General features: G+C 32.2%; 1 protein-coding gene across 2 annotated transcripts; it reads right to left on the minus strand.

The window, feature by feature from the left end:
- Positions 1–1,547: 1,547 nt before the first annotated feature.
- LOC130636535 (uncharacterized) lies at positions 1,548–16,376 on the minus strand. Of its 2 annotated transcripts, XM_057446282.1 has the most exons (14): positions 16,262–16,365; positions 14,375–15,435; positions 13,656–13,710; positions 12,812–12,963; positions 12,048–12,170; positions 10,423–10,470; positions 10,214–10,319; positions 7,312–7,515; positions 6,201–6,307; positions 5,958–6,049; positions 5,622–5,648; positions 4,413–4,489; positions 3,722–3,880; positions 1,548–3,439 (listed from the first exon to the last, which is right to left on the minus strand). In XM_057446282.1, the coding sequence occupies exons 3-14, from the start codon at positions 13,679–13,681 to the stop codon at positions 3,199–3,201; spliced, it is 1,362 nt and encodes a 453-aa protein (XP_057302265.1). In that variant the 5' UTR covers positions 13,682–13,710; positions 14,375–15,435; positions 16,262–16,365; the 3' UTR covers positions 1,548–3,198. The 2 variants fall into 2 exon arrangements, with proteins under 2 accessions (XP_057302265.1, XP_057302264.1); XM_057446281.1 differs by having other exon boundaries at positions 14,375–16,376.
- Positions 16,377–18,577: the final 2,201 nt, after the last annotated feature.

Genomic DNA, 18,577 nt, shown 5'->3' on the forward strand with positions numbered 1-18,577 from the left:
CTAATTTTCTTAAAAGAGGTGCCATACTTTTCAAAAACAGCATTTCTGCATCTATATTGTCATCATTATTACTGGTGCGCGTGTCACTTTCTTTGCTTAGAGCATTGATAAGCATGAGGTCTATTTGGTCTTTCCGTTCCATGTTATTTCGTTTTTGTTTTCCTACATAAGGTGTAGAATCAAAAGAAGGTGTTGTCAATGGAGTTGGTTGGTTCGAATAATCAGATGCTGACGTATCTTAAAGCATTGACTCGTCATCAAATGTTTCAGAAGAAACAAAATTACTTCTGGGTACATTTGTTTCTGTCGGGTTAATAATAGCATTGACTCTCAGAAACTGCAACTGTACAAAGCTCGGCAAGTTGGTGTTTTACCTGCAGCTGCGCCACTACGAGACTGTAAATCAATCTTTTTCAAGCACTTATAAAACCCATCACGCAAACGTTTCCATCTTTTTTTTCATTGCTTTTTCCAAGAAATAAAAAATAAAAACTTTCTGAGTCGGAAGTACTTCTGTGTATCTCTTAGTATTTTATCCTATATAACAGTATAACTGTATATATGAGTTAACACTTACCACTCTTTGAATTCCAACGAAATGATTCTCCATGCTTCATGGAGCAAATATTTTGCAATGCGCATGCTCAAACGCCGGGAGCCGGGAGCTGCAGCTAAAAACGTAGCAATGGAAAGCTGTCTTAAGCGACAAAGCAGAACTTTCGAAAAATATATTAGGAACTATAACGAAAATAAATAAAGGGCTCTGTAGAACTATAAGAATTAATGCTGGTAACGTTTATTTTCTCTACTTGCAAAACGATTCAGCTGGTGTTTGTAGCTTGTATTGTGTAAATTGTTGCCATGATATATAATATAGATATTTATAGATATTTCTGTACGTTTCCTCGTAGCACAGCGTCAGTTAAAAGAATGATAAAACTTTTAAAAATATTACCGCCGGAGGGGTTGATATTGGTATTTCTTTTCTTCAAAATTATTGAATTTCGGTATAGAATCGGTGTTCAGCGACTATTGTTTCTTTTGTAGAACAAAAGAAAATGTTAAAATTCACTTATTTTCTGTATATACCACCAGAAGTGTCTAAAAACTGATTTTAAACGATCAATTTACAAAACAAACAAGTTTTCAACGGTAAAAAATAATTTATAATTCATGCGGAAATAACAATGAGCAATGGTTATTTTTTAAAATTTACGCGCAAAGTTTCAAAAATTTCGTTTACAAAATTGAACTTGAAAACAATGCAGGAACCTGTGGATTGCCAACGGTTTTCAATAGAAAATACTGGGACGTATCTCCTTCTCTCTTTGAACCTCCTTGCAGCTACGAAGTATTTTCAAGTTTGATTCAAGATCTTGCACGTTTCAGCCAGAAGTCATAGCTTAACAAGTTGCCAAATGGTTTTACCGGAAAATAAAAACAGTATTTTGCTTTCTATTAAACTAATAGGGCTGAATATTTGACTAAATGTTCTAAATCAGTGTTGATTCTTTCCTTTTTGTACTTTGTGTTGTGAGTTTGTTTTTAATTAGCTGTTGCTGCTTACGATTTAAATATTAAGTAGCTGGCCTATACCTACATAAAATCTCGATATAATCTCGTCATTTTTTTAACTATTGCATATATCTGTTATTGTTTCCCTTGTTGTTGTTGTTATGATGTAATAAAATTAATAAAGCCTATTTACATATATATGCATTTTTGTGGTGTTGCTTTCTGCTTATGTTGGTCTTAATATTTTTAGCCATTTGATAAAGCCTGTAAATTGATTTGCATAAATTAAATATGTGAAGTGTCTAATACTTACACAGTTTTGTATCACTGAGCAAGACAAATTTGTACATATTTTACCAAATCCAGTTTCTAAGAATTTTTAGCCTTAGAATTAGCCAAAAATCCTTGGAATATACCTAAATCATTGCTCTAACATATAACTTGCAAACACGACAAATATACGGAAAAGTTATCAGACCGTACTTATCACCAAGACCACTGACTTTCCTTTTTTAGCATTGCAAAAAATATGCGCATGTTCCGTTTGCCTCAAAATTCGCCTATGGTGAAAAAGATCCTTTCATTTCAAGCTCTACATAATGCAAATTCATTGACGCAGTCATCAAACTATATATCCGTAGCAGTTTTAATTCCTGATAAATGGAAGTTTACGGTTAGCACAGTTGATTTGTTAAGGTTTTTGTCTACTACAGCTACTGCTTTGGACGCCAAGCTCGTAATTCAAAAAAGAGACAAGTAGCAAACACTTTTATGTTTTCTTTTAACTTCTCTTCTCTATTAATCTCTAAAATAAAACCTGGGAAGGATTATTACATAAATGACCGGTCAAAAAATAAGACTCTTTAGAATCCTTTACAAATCTTTTACGCTCCAACGAAACCTGTCTAAAATTTTGCAAGAAGATCGAAGCAACTCAGTGCTAGAGAATGGAAAGTTTCTAAACTGTTTGCTTTATTTTTTATCTTTGCGATACTTTTAACCAAAAAAGCAGCTTTTTTCAAAACATTTTGGCCAGTTTTTCTGTTTGTACACACTTTTGTTTACCTATCTCTTGTAGCTAGCTAAAACTTCATAGTTTTAATTTCTTCATTGTCACGTCTTCACATTTACCATCATGTTTTTTAGCCACCTACGAACCTTAAAAGCCAATCTTAAGATTTTGGCGAAGAACGTAAATTTTCCAGCATCCTAAAAATCCAGCTAGCTAGCTTTGATATCTGTGTTATCCTCAATAATCTAATTTTTTGTCAGCTAAATGTGCCGAGGGTGGGTCCTGTTACCTAGCTAGCTACCTCTAACTAAAAAGTGAAAGTAGCCAAATGCAGTTATGGCTACAACAGTATTAAATAACAACTTTTTCTTTAAAACATAATAATTGTTTTTGCTATGACAGAATATCAGTTTCTCAACTTTGTTTTCATTTCACCTTTGCAAAGCGTTGCACCTAGATATGCGGCACAGTTTATGATTTTATTATGCACTCAACGTGGCATCCAACACCGGATCACAGAGTTACTTGTGGCTTAACCAGACGTTTTGATGCCAGGTTCCCTTCTTTGTTACTAAAACCTGTTACCGTGCACTAACTGACGGTAAAAGAGGATTCCTAACTTTATATATAATATCAATAGCAACAAGAAAGATGATAGTCTTATCAGAAAGTCAAATCTTTGTACTGCATTCCTGTTCACCGTTTACTTCAGGAGAAACTTTCTTCTTTTTGTCCAATCCGGTTGAAATTCTCGAAGCAAAAAAACTATTTAATATAGACATCAACGACAAAACATAAAAAGAAAAATGTTGATCGAACGGAAATCCAATAGGATTACTATTAGACGAGACGTCGCGGATGTTTTTAAGTGACCAAGAATACGTGCTGCCGACGATAAGTGGTGCGATCATCCTAAACAAGAAAAAATCACACAATAAAATAATAAAACAAGGAAATCAATAAAATAAACAAGAAATCAGAAAGAGAAACAAACACGAACATAAATATAGTATCACACAAGACATAAGCACTTTTTGTACTGATGTCTTGTGTGGCACAGTAAATAAACACAGCACACAAACAGGCAAGCTAACAGAGTCAAAATAACTTTATCCAATCTTGATCGATGTAAAGTATTACCTTACATGCTAGCTACTTGGACAGACTCATACAATATAATTATGCAGGAGTTACCTTCCAAGCGAGAAGAAAATCATTGAAAAGCCATTTGCCGATCCCAAAAGGTCTGGTGTAACTGAATTATTGATCAGAATATTAATTGAAACTAAACCAGCTGACACAGATGTTCTTTGCAGAAATGAAACAACTACCACAGCCATCCATGCAGCATTTCTGCAAATATATATTATATTGAGTGAATTCTATGCTTATTAAATTTATATTCATTTTTTTAGTGTTTACAAATTCAAAAAAATTGGGAGCGCAAAATGTCTTTTTGTAAAAAACAATATTGAATGGCGTTCTCCCAGCCAATTATATCGCAGATTCCTGGCAATAAAACTTACAAAGTATATCTAGCAAATGTGTTTAAATGTGGTAAAATGTCTATTTGTAGTGGTCAATAAGCAAAGGCGTTTAATTATTTTCTCCTTCTTCAACAGGCGAATAAACTTTTTATTGCTGCCAACACATCTACTAACTGATTGAAATCCAACCATAGTAAGTTATTTTATTTCTGGCATAATTTTTCGTCATACCACATAAATTTAGAAATAAAATTTCACTACCAGCTAGCACAACGCAAATAGAAGTGTATTTCTGTCTCTCTTTTCCCTCAAGGGTTTGCCAGGCGAAGAACTATACGCAGCCAAGGTTAAACTCCAATGAAAAAAAAATTGGAAGAAGCTTGTTACGAATGACATACCTGTTGCAAATAGTATTAACCAAAATGGGTGTCCATGGACATATGAATGCGAATAAAAGATTACCTCCAATAAGGATCTTAAACATAATAATAAATAGCTACTTACAATGAGGTTTTTAAATAGAGAAAAGAACAAAAAGTTAACTAAAGCGAAATCTTAAGCATAACGACAATAAAGAATTGCAGCTAATAAGTGTCTTAAGTATAAATATAACAAATGATAATAAGTAGGGAAGGTTACAAAATGTCACTTCCATTAAGAGCATTGAAAGGGCTACGAAAAGAGATGTTGATTTTTGACTTTACTGACATAAGTAACTTAGTGAAACGTTTATGAGCAATGCAAACTAAAACAATATCATCCTGGATATCTCCTACCCATTTATAACTGAAAAATGAAAAAAAAATAACCAATTATAAAATAAGCACTTTCCTTGTTTTTAACCCTATTCAGGGGGGGGGATTCCGCCCCCTGGCGGTTTTTTTTCAAAAATTCCTCATTGCTATATTAAATGGCCATAAAACTTACTGAGTTTCAATTTATATCTATTAGACACCTGCATGCAAAATTTTTAGGTCCGATACTTTTCAGAGGCTTCAACATCGGCCAGTACTCGAAACTACCTCTAAACATCTCTATGAAATCTTTATAATGGGGAAAATTTAATACTCCTGTTTGGGTTATCTTTAGAACTTCAAACTTGCAACACAACTTTGTTTTATTAAGAAAAATTATTTTGCATTATTTGCCCACGTGATCAATCCGATTTTCACAGATTTTTCCCAAAAATCATAAAAAATGGATTTTCGGGCAATTTTTATGCGATCCACGTAAAAACCAGAAAACGTGTTAAATAACTTTTATTAAGCTTTCAGAAACTTTAAACAGAATGCAGAAATGCGCTCGGGAACAAAATTAATTGAATTTTAAGCCGATAGTGGCATTTTTAACAAATTTCAAGCTATTTATTTCTGCCATTTTTTCCTTTATGACCTACTTTAAGTGTGCCAAGTTTGATTCAATTTGAACAACCCTATATTTGCAGATTCTATATGCTTGACCTTCTGATTGATCTGGTTATTACACAATGTTTTTCAGAATTGTGAGGAAGAAGTGTAGCACTGATGACGGATATATTTCTTAAGCTTTTTCGTAGCACATTTAAACACTTTAAACATCAATTCCACCAATGTACTTTGCACACCTACCTTTCTCGATCCGTAACGTCTTAGAACCTAAACATGCAAATACAAGAAATTAACAATACATTACATAATAATTTTTATTTAAAATGACTAGTTAAACAACGTTTTTAAAAATTCCGCTGAACTCGGAAACAGCTTTGAGAATTTATGATTTCTGGTGACTGGTGACGTCAAAAAGTATTCTAACGCTGTCTACTTGTATTGTATCAGTTATAAAAAATCATTTTGTTTAAAGAACCCTTGTATTCAATATTCTATGAAAACAATTCGAGCAAATCACATCTCGGTTCCATGTAAGGACTGCTTTAGTCAAATGATATTTTAAAAACCCTAACTTACTCTGGGTACAATTAACAACTGAGGTGGAAGGAAACACACCGACACCATCAGAAGTGTTAGCCCAATTTTTGAGGTAGAGAAGCCCATACCATCTAAAAGTGTAAGGAACCAAGTTTAAACGAATAAAGTATTAATCTAATTTCTGTTTTTAGGTCGAATTAGATTCAACCTTGGGGAAATATTAAACAATATTTCTGAAAATTTAATAAGAATAAAAAGGCAATTTATTCAAATGTTACTTACGATACTCAGCAGAACTAGCCAAAAACAGTGGAAGTAATTCATGATTTCCAAGTGCGATGACTCCACTAACAAAATATACTAAATTGACCTGTGCGTAATCTTTTAAGCTAAAAAACAAGACGAAATGAAGTTGTAAACAAAAGGCCCGGAAGACATAACAATTTCGCAATAAAGGAAATATATTATAACTCAAGTAAAGAAAGTTCAAGAGACGGTTGTTTATCAGACAATTTGATCAAGACGTTTTGGACAAAATTTGTAAAGCTTTACAACTTAAAAGAAAAAAAAAAAAGGGACGCCACAAGAATCTATATTGCTATCCTACGCTGACATAAACATTAAAAAAGTGCGGACAAGCTGAGAATAAAATTCAATGTTGCCACATGATCTTGATATTTTAGTATACTATACACTCCCACAAGGTCCTTTTTAAAACTGGCAATATATTTTATAGTAATGCTGATTCCATCTGCGTTTGAGAGCACATTCATAACATTAAAAGTGAATCAAACTTTTTTTATATAAAGGATAAAGATTCTCAGGACCAAGTGTAAAATCCAAACTGAGTTATATCGATACCTAAATTCTTTTGAAATTCTTTTTAAAATTTGAAAATATCTTTGTTGACAATGAAGCCACCGCAATAATAAACTCAATCTCTTTTAAAAAACAAATTTAATTGTTCAAAAATAAAAGATAGTAAATTAAGATGATAAGTCCATCATTTATCGAGAGTTGCAAACAGTGCTGATGAATAGGGTTTACAAGTCAAACAATTTCCCCTCTCAGAGCACGCGGACATTGAATAAAGACAAGAAACGATAAAATCACCCCACCAATGTTTTTCCAAGCCTTTTCCCATAATTCACATTCTTTTCTTTGTTTTTATTGCAACAGTGCATATGAAGAGGTCAAACATTTTGTAAATGTAAATAAATACAATACAATATTAGGTCAGTTCCTAACAGTTGCAAACTTAACAAAACTTCCGTTAATTGAGAATGGTTATTAATTAAGCTCCTTTTCAGAGAGAAAACGTTCTGCTTCTCCCAAGTTGTCTTGATAAGAAGAATGATAGAAAACCTTTAAGTATAAATAATGATACTCTTACCGAAGTAATTTTATTAGCTTATATGTTTTTATTTTAGCTAACCATGCCTTCCAACCACGTTGTTGAACTTTACCTTTCTCTTGTAATTTAAGCGTCATAAGTGAGCTTTGCGTTTTTGTTACTTTATTTTCAGTTGCACGAGCAGTTGAATTCCTTTGGCTGTGAGTTAACGATTCGAATAATGGTGTTCTTTCATTTTTATTCCTAGATGATAAATTATAGACGTATGGGTAAGATACGCGTCTTCCGAAATCTTATTATCACCTAAGAAACGCATGTCTCTTCACAAAACCTATAAATAATGTGCAGATATTGTGCAGATAATGAGCATCAATTTTGAAATGGTTCTGTTTAAACATGCATTTTAATGTTTTGGTTCTGTTAATTGGTAACTTAACCCTATCTAGGTTGTGGGGATTGCCATTCCCAGGGTTTTTGATAGGTAACATATGATCGCCTTAATTTATGGCGCTGACTAATTGAAAAAGAATAAAATTGCACCACAAAGACAGCAAAGTAAAGAACCCATATTTTCCATTTTAATTATTTTACCACTAAAAATTCTTTTTGCGTTATTCCTTTCAATTCAAGCTTTTCTGACGCCCTTTTTATGTTTAAGCACACAATATGCCAAGAGGGCGATAAATTGGCCCACTCCATTAAATTCAACTTGTTTTTTGCAATGAGTTTTTCAATGTTGTTACTGCTCCAAGGTGTATATTTCGTTGCTTAAGTTTGGTTGGGCATACACATTATGAAAGATATTGCTCATTTAGATAGAAAATAACTGTTAAAAACTTAAATCGTTATATGTTCATATTGGTGCCTTGTTATAGCTACAAAAATCTTTAAGAAGTTTTTTATAGTGTATGGAAGTAATTTGACACAATTTGACCATGACACGCTTTAATAGATCTCTACTAGAAAATATTTAACTAACTTTAATTTCTTTGCTTAAAAATCTAAAAAGAATAAAGCCACCAAAATGTCACCTAAGGCTAATTATTAATGCACCTTTCCAATTAACTTTATATTTAACAAATGAGGTAGTTGCACAAGCATCATTAAATGTATATGTACTTTTCTTTGGAAGAAATACTTTTTCACTGTGTTATTATTTTTGCTCTATTTCAAAGGAGAACTAACGTTTGGTTTGGTTGGTTATGATAAATGTTTTTCATGTTTATCACCCACCAAACCAATGATACTTTCTTATTTTTAGGACTAAACATCAAATCATTCACTGGGGTATTGTACAATCCTTGTATTCTTTTTCAAGCGATTGTCTAATAACTGTTTAATAATATCTAGCTGACCATGCAATTTATTTTGCTACGTTGCGGCTTGTGAAAGCCGTTTAATTTATCTTACTTTCGAAAATAATTCCCTTAACACGTACTTGAAGAGTAAACAATGCACAAAACCAAATAACTTCAACATTAAAAAAATTAGAATCACTGGTTTATAAGCAAAAGGATGAGGGATGTCATTTGAAACACATTGAAGAAAACTTTTTACGTGTTAAATATATTAAAGGTCCATCTTTGCTCTGATTTAGAATTATCATTGTCTTGTTTTACAACTCATTACATTTACACAAAAAATCCTCTTGGATGAGAAGATTCTACACTAAAATACATTTCGATTAATTTACCTAGTCATTTCTCACTCGTGTTAAGGTAGTTAAGAAACGTGGATTGATATATGGATGTACCTAAACTTTCCTAATTTCTTTAATTTAGATAAAAAAAAACAAGTAATAATCGTAATAATCCATATCTTAACTGCTAAGTTTGTCATTATAAGAGAACATTGGCATCTGTCTACGTTTTCCATAAAATCGGTCAATATTCTCTGGTTATGTCCTCATAAACCGTTAATACAGGCTTAGTTATTGCATATTGACGTAAATGTCATTTCATAAGACTAAAAGTGTTAAGGCCTAACTGACGTCTCGTCCCACAAAGTTAACTACAATGACTATTTAGACTAACCCCTAAATAACACCTAGAATATCAGAACAAACGAAAACAATAATATAAGCAACACACATACACACACACAACAGACACAATCGAATACATTAAGCAAACTTATCATAAAGAGAATATCCTTAAATAAATAATTTTTAAGGAATGTAATAGGTGAACTGTTCCAGGCAACAATCCGTGCCCTAGAACTTGTAGTGTTCTGGTAGTAGCTTTTCGCGTGGTAATGGGCCTAACAAATTTAGCAGCTGCCATAGACCAGTCCAAAGACAACACCAGCCTATTGCCAGGATCTTATGAGTCAAAAGTCGATGAATTTTGGAGACAAGAAAAAATGGAAAACGCCCGTTCGTGACTCCTTTTGACTAATGGCAGCAGAATCGCCAATCCTAAAGCCAAAAAAGCAAGCTTCGCATCCCCACTGGACTGGGGTAAGAAGTGGGATAGTCAACCCTAAAAAACAAGTCGCAATGTCAATCCCTCTTGCTATTTCTCCTGCATGTTCTCAAGAAAAAAAGGGAATTAGCAAACTCAATTGACTAGAATAAATAACATGATGCAATGATTTCAAGGTTAACTAGGCATTTTATGTGATATCCCTTTTTTTCTTGATATCCCTTTTGCTATACAATAATTTTTATTCTGTCGTTTGTATTTTTTTGCAAAACGTCACGTGTTTCTCCTTTTTATTGTCCCCTTAAGTACAAGTATATTCTCTACTAGTGGATATTATTTCATTACCGCTGTTTAATTGAAAGCAGTAAATGAGAATCTAAGAACAAACGTGACATAAAAACAATAAATTTGAAGGCTCATTTTGTTTTGTTTTGTTTTGTTTTATTTTCCAGTGTCATTCGGCGAAGAACTATAAACAAGCAATACTATATTAAACAAATGTGATGTTCCAGTTATACCTGAATTCATTTGGAATAAATAACACAAGAAGAATGATGCCAATTGAAAAACCGATAGCAAGAAGTAAATTTGGGAGAAGAATACCAAATCTTCCAAAAACAGAATCTAAAAAAATAAATAAAACATCAACTATTTTCTTTCGTGTTGCAGCGCAAATATTCTGAACAAATGAATTGTTGCAGAAGTTGGAAGCTATACAATTGCTAACCTTCAGGAAACGTATCTGGATATTTTTCAGACGGGAATGCCAAAAAACCTATAAAGAAGTAAATATTTACTGTAAAAACATACTATATAAATCCATGCTACCACTGAAACATTGACAGATCCAAATAGACTTTATTAAAATTTATAAGAAAGAAAATAGTCTGCATTCTCGTACCATAGCACTTCGCTCCCGGAAATAACTCGGTTCCTAGATTTTTTAGGACCCAGATTACTTTTAAGGGCACCAAATAAAAACGGAGAGACACTTTACTGCAGGAAATCCAAAGCGCTTTTTGTGAATTTAACATTTTAACATTAACAACCGTATCATTTTTTTCCTAACCATATATATTATTATTACTGTTACATAGGAGAACAGAGTATTATTTAACTTTCTGCTCTAACAAAAAGCCTTTGTTTTAATTAAATTGAGGAAATAAACGTTTTTGGAGATAACTTTTTGGACATTTTCTGATATCTTAAGTCGTGAATATGACAACAAGCGATAGTTTAAGGTGTATATATATATGCAAAATGGTAAATCATACCACACAACCCTATATGCCTTGGAAAAACTGTTTTTAGAATTAATTATGGTATTTTTAAAATAAACAAATTCTACATTTTCAGGCTCTTTTTATAAAATTCAGTTAGTGTTACAGGATATTGATTGACTTTTATTAATCATCCAACAACGTTAGTACCTGCAAAATTTACTGCTCTTCGTCAGCACTATATACATATCGTGCACAATATATTTTGGATAGTTCAATATGACTATTGACTACCTATGAAATTGGGAGAAGTTTTTTATCAGAAAAGCCATAATAATGTTTTTTATAATTTTGTAGCTGTTAATTTATAGCTGTTTTAATGACATTGTTTTTTAACATTGAAAAAACATGTTTTTTTGACTTAACCAAATTTTTTTTAATAAGGAAAATATTGACTTTCCTGCAACATTTTTAGAATTACCTATGGAAATGTTATTTGCACCCTCAGCTGCAAAGATATAGATAAAGGAGTGGATTAAAGCTAGCTATACTGTTAACAACATGTTTGAAAACTTGATGCTAATCAAACAAAGATTAAACATTTTGCTATATAATATCAGCTATATCCCTTAAGCAGATATAAAAACGATAACTAGTTTTAACAGCTGGGGAACCACAAAAACAATATATTAATTATCTATGTATAGCTAACTAAATACCAGGTTATTAAACAATCTAGTTTATATTTTCCTGAAAAAAATTGGTGAAACAATTCATCACAGTTTTAGTCAGAAACTAATCCTGCAATTCTCCAGCTATAGCTAGCTTCTAACTAATAAGTAAAAATTATTTAGCTAGCTAGCTAACAAGTGTCAAATTCTCCCTTTCACAGCCTTTTTTACAAAATTGGTGCCTTATATTCCGGCCACCCCATATTCTTGAACTACCTATTCATTGTGGCATGGAATGGCCGAGTACCCAGACTACTCTTTTTCTTGTGACTATGTTTTATCGAAAGACATAGAGAGCATGCTATAATTATGCAAAAAAAAGATTGAAAGAAAACTTCATTCGCTAATTCATTTCTATTCACTGTAATTAATTAATTCAATCAATTTTAATAAGAACACACCTGCTACGCTTGGTCCAATAATAAAACCAACCGAAACTGTCGAAAATAAGATTGACATGGCAAACGCCATATTTGTATCATCACAAGCATTTGCAATTATTGATTTGGAGATTAGAGAAATACCTAAAGAAATAAAACATTATTATTTGAAATGAAATTATAAAAATTTTAAAATGTAAACAACATTGTGATATTACTTTTTTTAAGAACACTTAAACTGTGTTTCATTTTTCAGAAAAATCCCAACAACAGTAATTTTAGAAAGAAAATTGAGATATTATCCAATATTTCTCTTATAATATATAAAGACTTGGACATGAGAAAAATTACTTTGAAGGGAAAAACTTTATTCGAGGCTGAATGAATTGAATAATTTGCTAGGTTAAAAACAGTTACAAATTTCTTTTGTATCCAACTTCCTGAACTTTTTATGCATCTAACTTTTTAAATTCTGTATTATTGTCTTCGCCTTATTCACAATCGCCACACCAAGAAAAACATTTTTTCAACACAATAATAACGAAAGTAATGATAAAAAAAATATAAGCTAATCTTTTGTCTTTAAAGCAGAAATGAACGTTTTAGACTTCTTCTTTACGGAAAACATTTTTGTTGCTCTAATGCTTTACATTTTGGCGAGGAAAGTAAGACCTTGCGAGACCAAAATGCTAATTTTATACTTCTTAGAAGGTCACTGTGGGGCTGAGAACAGTATCCCGGTTATGAAAAAAAGAACAGTTTGGTTAGTTAAAACATATCCTAACCTAACGATGATCCTTGCATAAATCGCGTAGTAACAGCCCAATCAAAGTTACTAGTGAATCCAAATGCTAAAGTGGTAAACATGAGTAAAGATGCTGAAGCGATGAGGGTTGGTTTCTTTCCTTTAACATCTGCAATGTACCCCCACATCAAACTGTAAGGTTAAAGGACTAACATTAATGCTGTTAAAAAGGCTTTAATACTAAGCGCGAAATTTTTTACATTAGGGTAGGGAAATATACAAGCAAATGCAAACCAATAAAAGCAATAGAAAATAACCGCAATTAAAACAATGAATCTGACTAAAGTCAAGAAAAAAAACTAAGGACATTTTAAGTATAAACTAGGAGATAGCAGTGGAACTATGTCATCGAATCTTTGCCGGTCAAATGACGTCAAACACTCAGAATAAAACATCATGTAGTTGACACCTCTCAACACCTTATTATAGAAGTCCTAATTTACGGTTATCTCAATCGGCTTACAAATTATTTATTTTAGTTATTATTGGCTAGGCACCACCGTTGAAACGCAGCAATAAAAATAACTATTCTTTAAAAAAAAATTATTTTAGCGATTGTTGATCTAAAGCAATGACGCAGATAAAAGTACCCTAAGGTTCATCGAGTAATTAAATAAACTGAACAGATACGGTAATGAATTTTGATCACGTCACTTACAATCCATTCATTTGAAGATATTTTTAGAAATTATAAAATATATGTAATAAAGTATTGATAAAATTACTAAAAAAACATGCAATCATTTGCTGCTGAAAAATGGGTGAGATTTCTTCTACGTTTATTTTTAAGTTCACACACGTACTTTATATTCAATGAGAAGTACCTGAAGATTGTTTGTCCAAAACCCATAGAAGATGCAATGATACCAGCATAATAGCCTAATAAAAAATATTTAAAGAAGATTATGCGTACAATATATTTATAATTATCGAATATAAATATTGGAATGTTCTTTAATTAAAAAAAGATCGACTAATAAAATTCAGGTGATAGATATCCCATCTTCCCATGATGACCAAAAATTAGACTATTTAAAGCTAGTTGTATTATGTTTTCTTTAACTTTTTTTAAGAAATGATTCAGATTGGAAAAAAAATTTAGCAACGCTTTGGGCATTTCTTTATTTACACAATAAAAAGTTATGTAACCTTTAGATATAACACAAGAATTGCCTAGAAATAGCAAGCTTCTATAAAAATAGTTTGATTAACAAAGTAATTTCCAACCACTATTAAAATGGAAGCCTAAACAACAATACTTAAGCAGCATTATTGAATTTTAGAAATATGGGAAACTTAGTAAGTTTGACAAACATAGGAAACTGAAAAACTAGTTAAAGCAGAGCAATGAAAGCATTTTTTTGAAACTAATTTTTGAAATTGCGACTAAGATTCAGAATTTCTTAACTTTAATGCCTTAAACATTACAGGAATGTATAGAAACCCATTTTATTTGTATTATCGAAAGTAATTGTTTTTTGTAACACTGTCTTTTCTTTAACCTGTGTAGAATTGTTTGCATTTCTAAGATAATTACACTCACCTGTATCAGCTTCTGATGTTCCAAAAGACTAAATAAATTATAAAAACTGGTCATACAAATTCGCAGCATTTTAAAAAAAATATTATTTCATTATGATTTTCAGGAGCCCTTATTTAGACCAGATGTAAGAAAATGTTATTTTCACATATTCCGTAGATATTTCCTTATACTGCATTACGACATAAATACACTAAATCAGGCAAATTAATCTCCCTTGATTTCCACCTCTATTTAAACTTTAACAAACTCCAACATCTGATTCAAAATTCAACACCTCATGTCATTCCTCTGTTCTACCCTTCTCCCACCATCCCAACGAGTGACATACCAAAATAAGCATTGCACATGACTTTTCAGCTATTTGTTACTTCCTGTTGCGTTAAATCTGAAATAATTATAAGGTATTCCTTCTTTTCTTATCTAAATGTCTGGATATATACAAACATAGGCTTAGTACTTGTAATCTCAAATTCTGTTCACCAACGACTCGTTTACACAAGGTCCCGACTAAGTAGAACACACTTTTAATTTAGTGACCACTATCAACTATTCCGGCACCTATTGTCCTTTCGATGTTTTTTTCTTATCCTGTGTTCTTTTGCACCTTATAGTTATCTAAAAGGTCAATGTATATTTTGTCTATTACTTGTAACAATGTCTCACTGCGGAGTTTTTAGAGAGTCAAATCTCTACGTTGCCATGATCACCGTTTTAAGACAATATTTATCATTGCAGCTTGCTGTTTGTCATTTGAATATCATTGCTGTTTTCCACACAACTTTCTAAACTTCATAAACAAAACTTATTTCATGAATAAAAACGTTGTTTATTTAAAAAAGAAATGTGTTTAGAAACACAATTTATTTTTCAAAGAGGAGATTTTCAGTCAGATTTTATTCAACTACTATAGCAAAAAAACCACAGGAATTCACAAACTTGCAGCTACCATATTCGCTCACACACGAAAAGATTGCTATTATAATATAGACTCTAAACAAACTTGCCTTCACCAATTTTGGTAGGAATGCAAAGATCATTGTCGCATTCATCGTTTTGAGTATCTAAAATATTAAAGGGACTTTCCAAGTAGGCTTTGAAATGTGAATACAGTCAAAAGAAAGGGATGATTTGAAATTGTTCTTGTGTTGGGCAAAACTTTCGAATAACTCTTAAAATAAAAGGATACGAAGGTATACTTTGTTGAAATGAGGATCACAAGAAGAACATTTATATATCTCACCAATAGGTAAGATTCTATTACAAAATCTCTGATTTAGTGCTTTGGAAAAAAGACAAAGCAAATGAGATGTTCGTGTTGTATAGCTTTTTAATCGCGTACGAAAAGTAGATCTCTTCACTTAGCCAATTTCTGATTCACGTCACTTGGCTGACTTTACCACCATAATGTTAAACCTAATTATGCAACTTCCTTCTCTGCACAAAGGCGACATTATTTCTCATTGTATCATTGAAATCGGTACTGATTCTGGTATTCGAACAGCCACGATATTGATGTATTCAATATTGTTTTATTCAAGAATAAAGCCTATAAGCAAATTTAAGCTACTGAGATGTAAATCGTGTAAATGTAAAGTAAGGCTACTGAGATGTAAATCACTTAGTTTCATCATTTCGAAACGCGAAATTTTGCGAAAGTCAAAGCTACCCTGATTATCCCTGCCTGCCCTTGTGGCAAGCATTGTGTAAAGATATGACAATAGGGAACGAGTAGTACAAGAATTAATTTTTTTCTTCTTTTCTTCTTGGAGAATTAGTATTGTTCGACTGTTTGTTTTTCAAACAATTATCTAAAGGCACTGGCATCGCGTAGACTTTGATTACCTCCTCCTCTCCTCACTACGAAATTATATCAACAAAGTTCCTTACCAAAACGATTAGCATTGCAGAGAGCATTTTCCAAGGCAATGGTGTTGCGTCTCTAGGCTTGAACAGTTTGACGAAACAGCTCTTTAAATTCATTTTTTTTATCTATAATGGCACATGTAGTAATAAGTTTACATATGAAATAAATTCTCTCACACATATGTCAAGCGTTTAGCATATATATATAAAACGACAAAATCTCAAAAGTTACAACATAGTGGCTGTAACATCAAGACTCAACTTTCCTCTGGCTGATTTCGTTAATATTAAAATCCAATGCTCATGTATAAAGATTACTGGCTTCTTCTTATTAAAGGAGTGCGTTTAAAAACGTGTTTGGCACGTGCTGCTATTTTTAAAACCTATTGAGCATACTGCCAATGAACTGGCAGATGTTTCAAGTTTGCATTACGCTCGTTTCTGCCTAGCGCCATTCAACAAGTAAAGTTAGAATCATACGAAATAATTCGAGAATTCCGTGGCTTGTTTTTTTAGCTAGTTTTTTATAGCTAGCTGTACTTTCAGCATATACCAAAAAGTAACATTACGGTAACTAAACACAATAAATTAATACTTGTGTGTGAACGCTTTTAATATTATGTAGATGCACAATAATCCATGAACATAGAAAGTTTTTTGATGTCCGTGTAGGTAGATAAAGGCCAAGATTTGTTTGCAATGTGTACGTAGCCAAAAAAGGTAGCAAAGCTCCACAAATTTTAAATAAAAAAAATGAAGCAAGAAAGAAGCAGATAGAGCTATAAAAAAAGAAAACCTAGAAAATTGTAGCTGCCCTTTGCCGAAGAAAATCATGAACCTAGACAAGGTTCTTATTGTTATAACAAGTACTAAGACGGAAAGTCCGCTATTGTAATATAGAATAGTCGTTAGCGCGTGGAAAAAGTTTAGAAACGTTTTGAAAGATAACAGTCAGAACGAAACCTACAACCTTCCACTCAACACCTCTACACCACATCCAAACCAAAATGGCATTCGTTAACGTTTTTCTATCTATAAAAGTCTAACATACTAAACAATTAACGCAGAAGATGCAATGCTATTTAATTGGTTTATGCATATAATCAAGACTGCTGTTTAGTTAATTAAATCAAGGTGCGGAAGAGCCGGATTAAACTAAAGCTGCGGCACAACCTTTTTGAACACACAGACAGACCACTATTATTATACAGACTTGTTTACGAACTATAGAGAGTACCCAGTGAAAAATTCACGAGCATGACTGTCCCTTATATAACCTGTCGAACAGGCATCTCTATTATGTTCAGCTTTAGCACAAAGCAGCAACCCCGCTACCCTTAAAAAATACTACTATTAATATAAAGATAATTGTCGGTGGCCAATTAATAAACCTACAGGGTTATCTGTCTTTTTATATCGCATTGGGTGCACCTCGCTACTTGCGGTACCATTTTGGGCACAAAGAGACAAAATAATGTTAATATTATAGAGATAATAAGATGCTTAAGCACTACTTTGCCTGCCCTTTCTGTTGTGAGTGCGGCCAGAATATCGTACTTTAATAGCAAACAACAAATTTTAGAGATATTTTGAATTCACTTTCGCAGCAATTTAAAAAAATTGTTAGTTAGAGAGCTATTCTGGCCAAACACACTTTTTTGCATGAATCAGCAAGACTTTCCATATTTTAGGAATAAAATTGAGGCTCAATCATAAATGTAAATCAGCAAATAAGACAAAGAGGAACTATAAACATAGTCTTAAAAAACAAAACATTTTTTAATTACCATGTTAATAAGACTAGTCGTTAATCCTTGAAAAAATCTACAGATTAGCCAGACAACATACGGTATCATTATCCTGGGAATGCAGAACAAAGACGAGAGCAGACATTTCTGAGTACAGAGAATATATGTGTCAAAAAGGAAACGGCAAATGTCCACTTTACTAAAAGACCGTGCCGAAAAGATCAAACGGTAAAACCAAACAGGATGTATGAAGATGAAGTTATTACTAAAAAATGTATTGCTAAAAAAATAAAAATAAAATTGAATGTGCAACAGTAAGGAGTAATTAAATAAAACTTTCTAAAAAAATAGCAGTCGGGTTGAAATCACACTAATCAAAAAAACATTTCATTGTGCGCGTTCCAGCCAAGAATAGAAGAATGTGTCGCTAGGATACTGATCTGGATATGGTACGGTCGCCAAAAAATTCAACAAATTTAAGTTTAAAGCTAAACTGTAAGAAAAAATGGGTGAAAAACGTAAATCAACACAAAATTATAATAATAAAATTAATAAATAAATCACTGTTTTATCCCCTGCTAATCCTGACGTA

The sequence above is a fragment of the Hydractinia symbiolongicarpus genome, chromosome 3, assembly GCF_029227915.1.
Source record: "Hydractinia symbiolongicarpus strain clone_291-10 chromosome 3, HSymV2.1, whole genome shotgun sequence".
Lineage (NCBI taxonomy): Eukaryota > Metazoa > Cnidaria > Hydrozoa > Anthoathecata > Hydractiniidae > Hydractinia > Hydractinia symbiolongicarpus.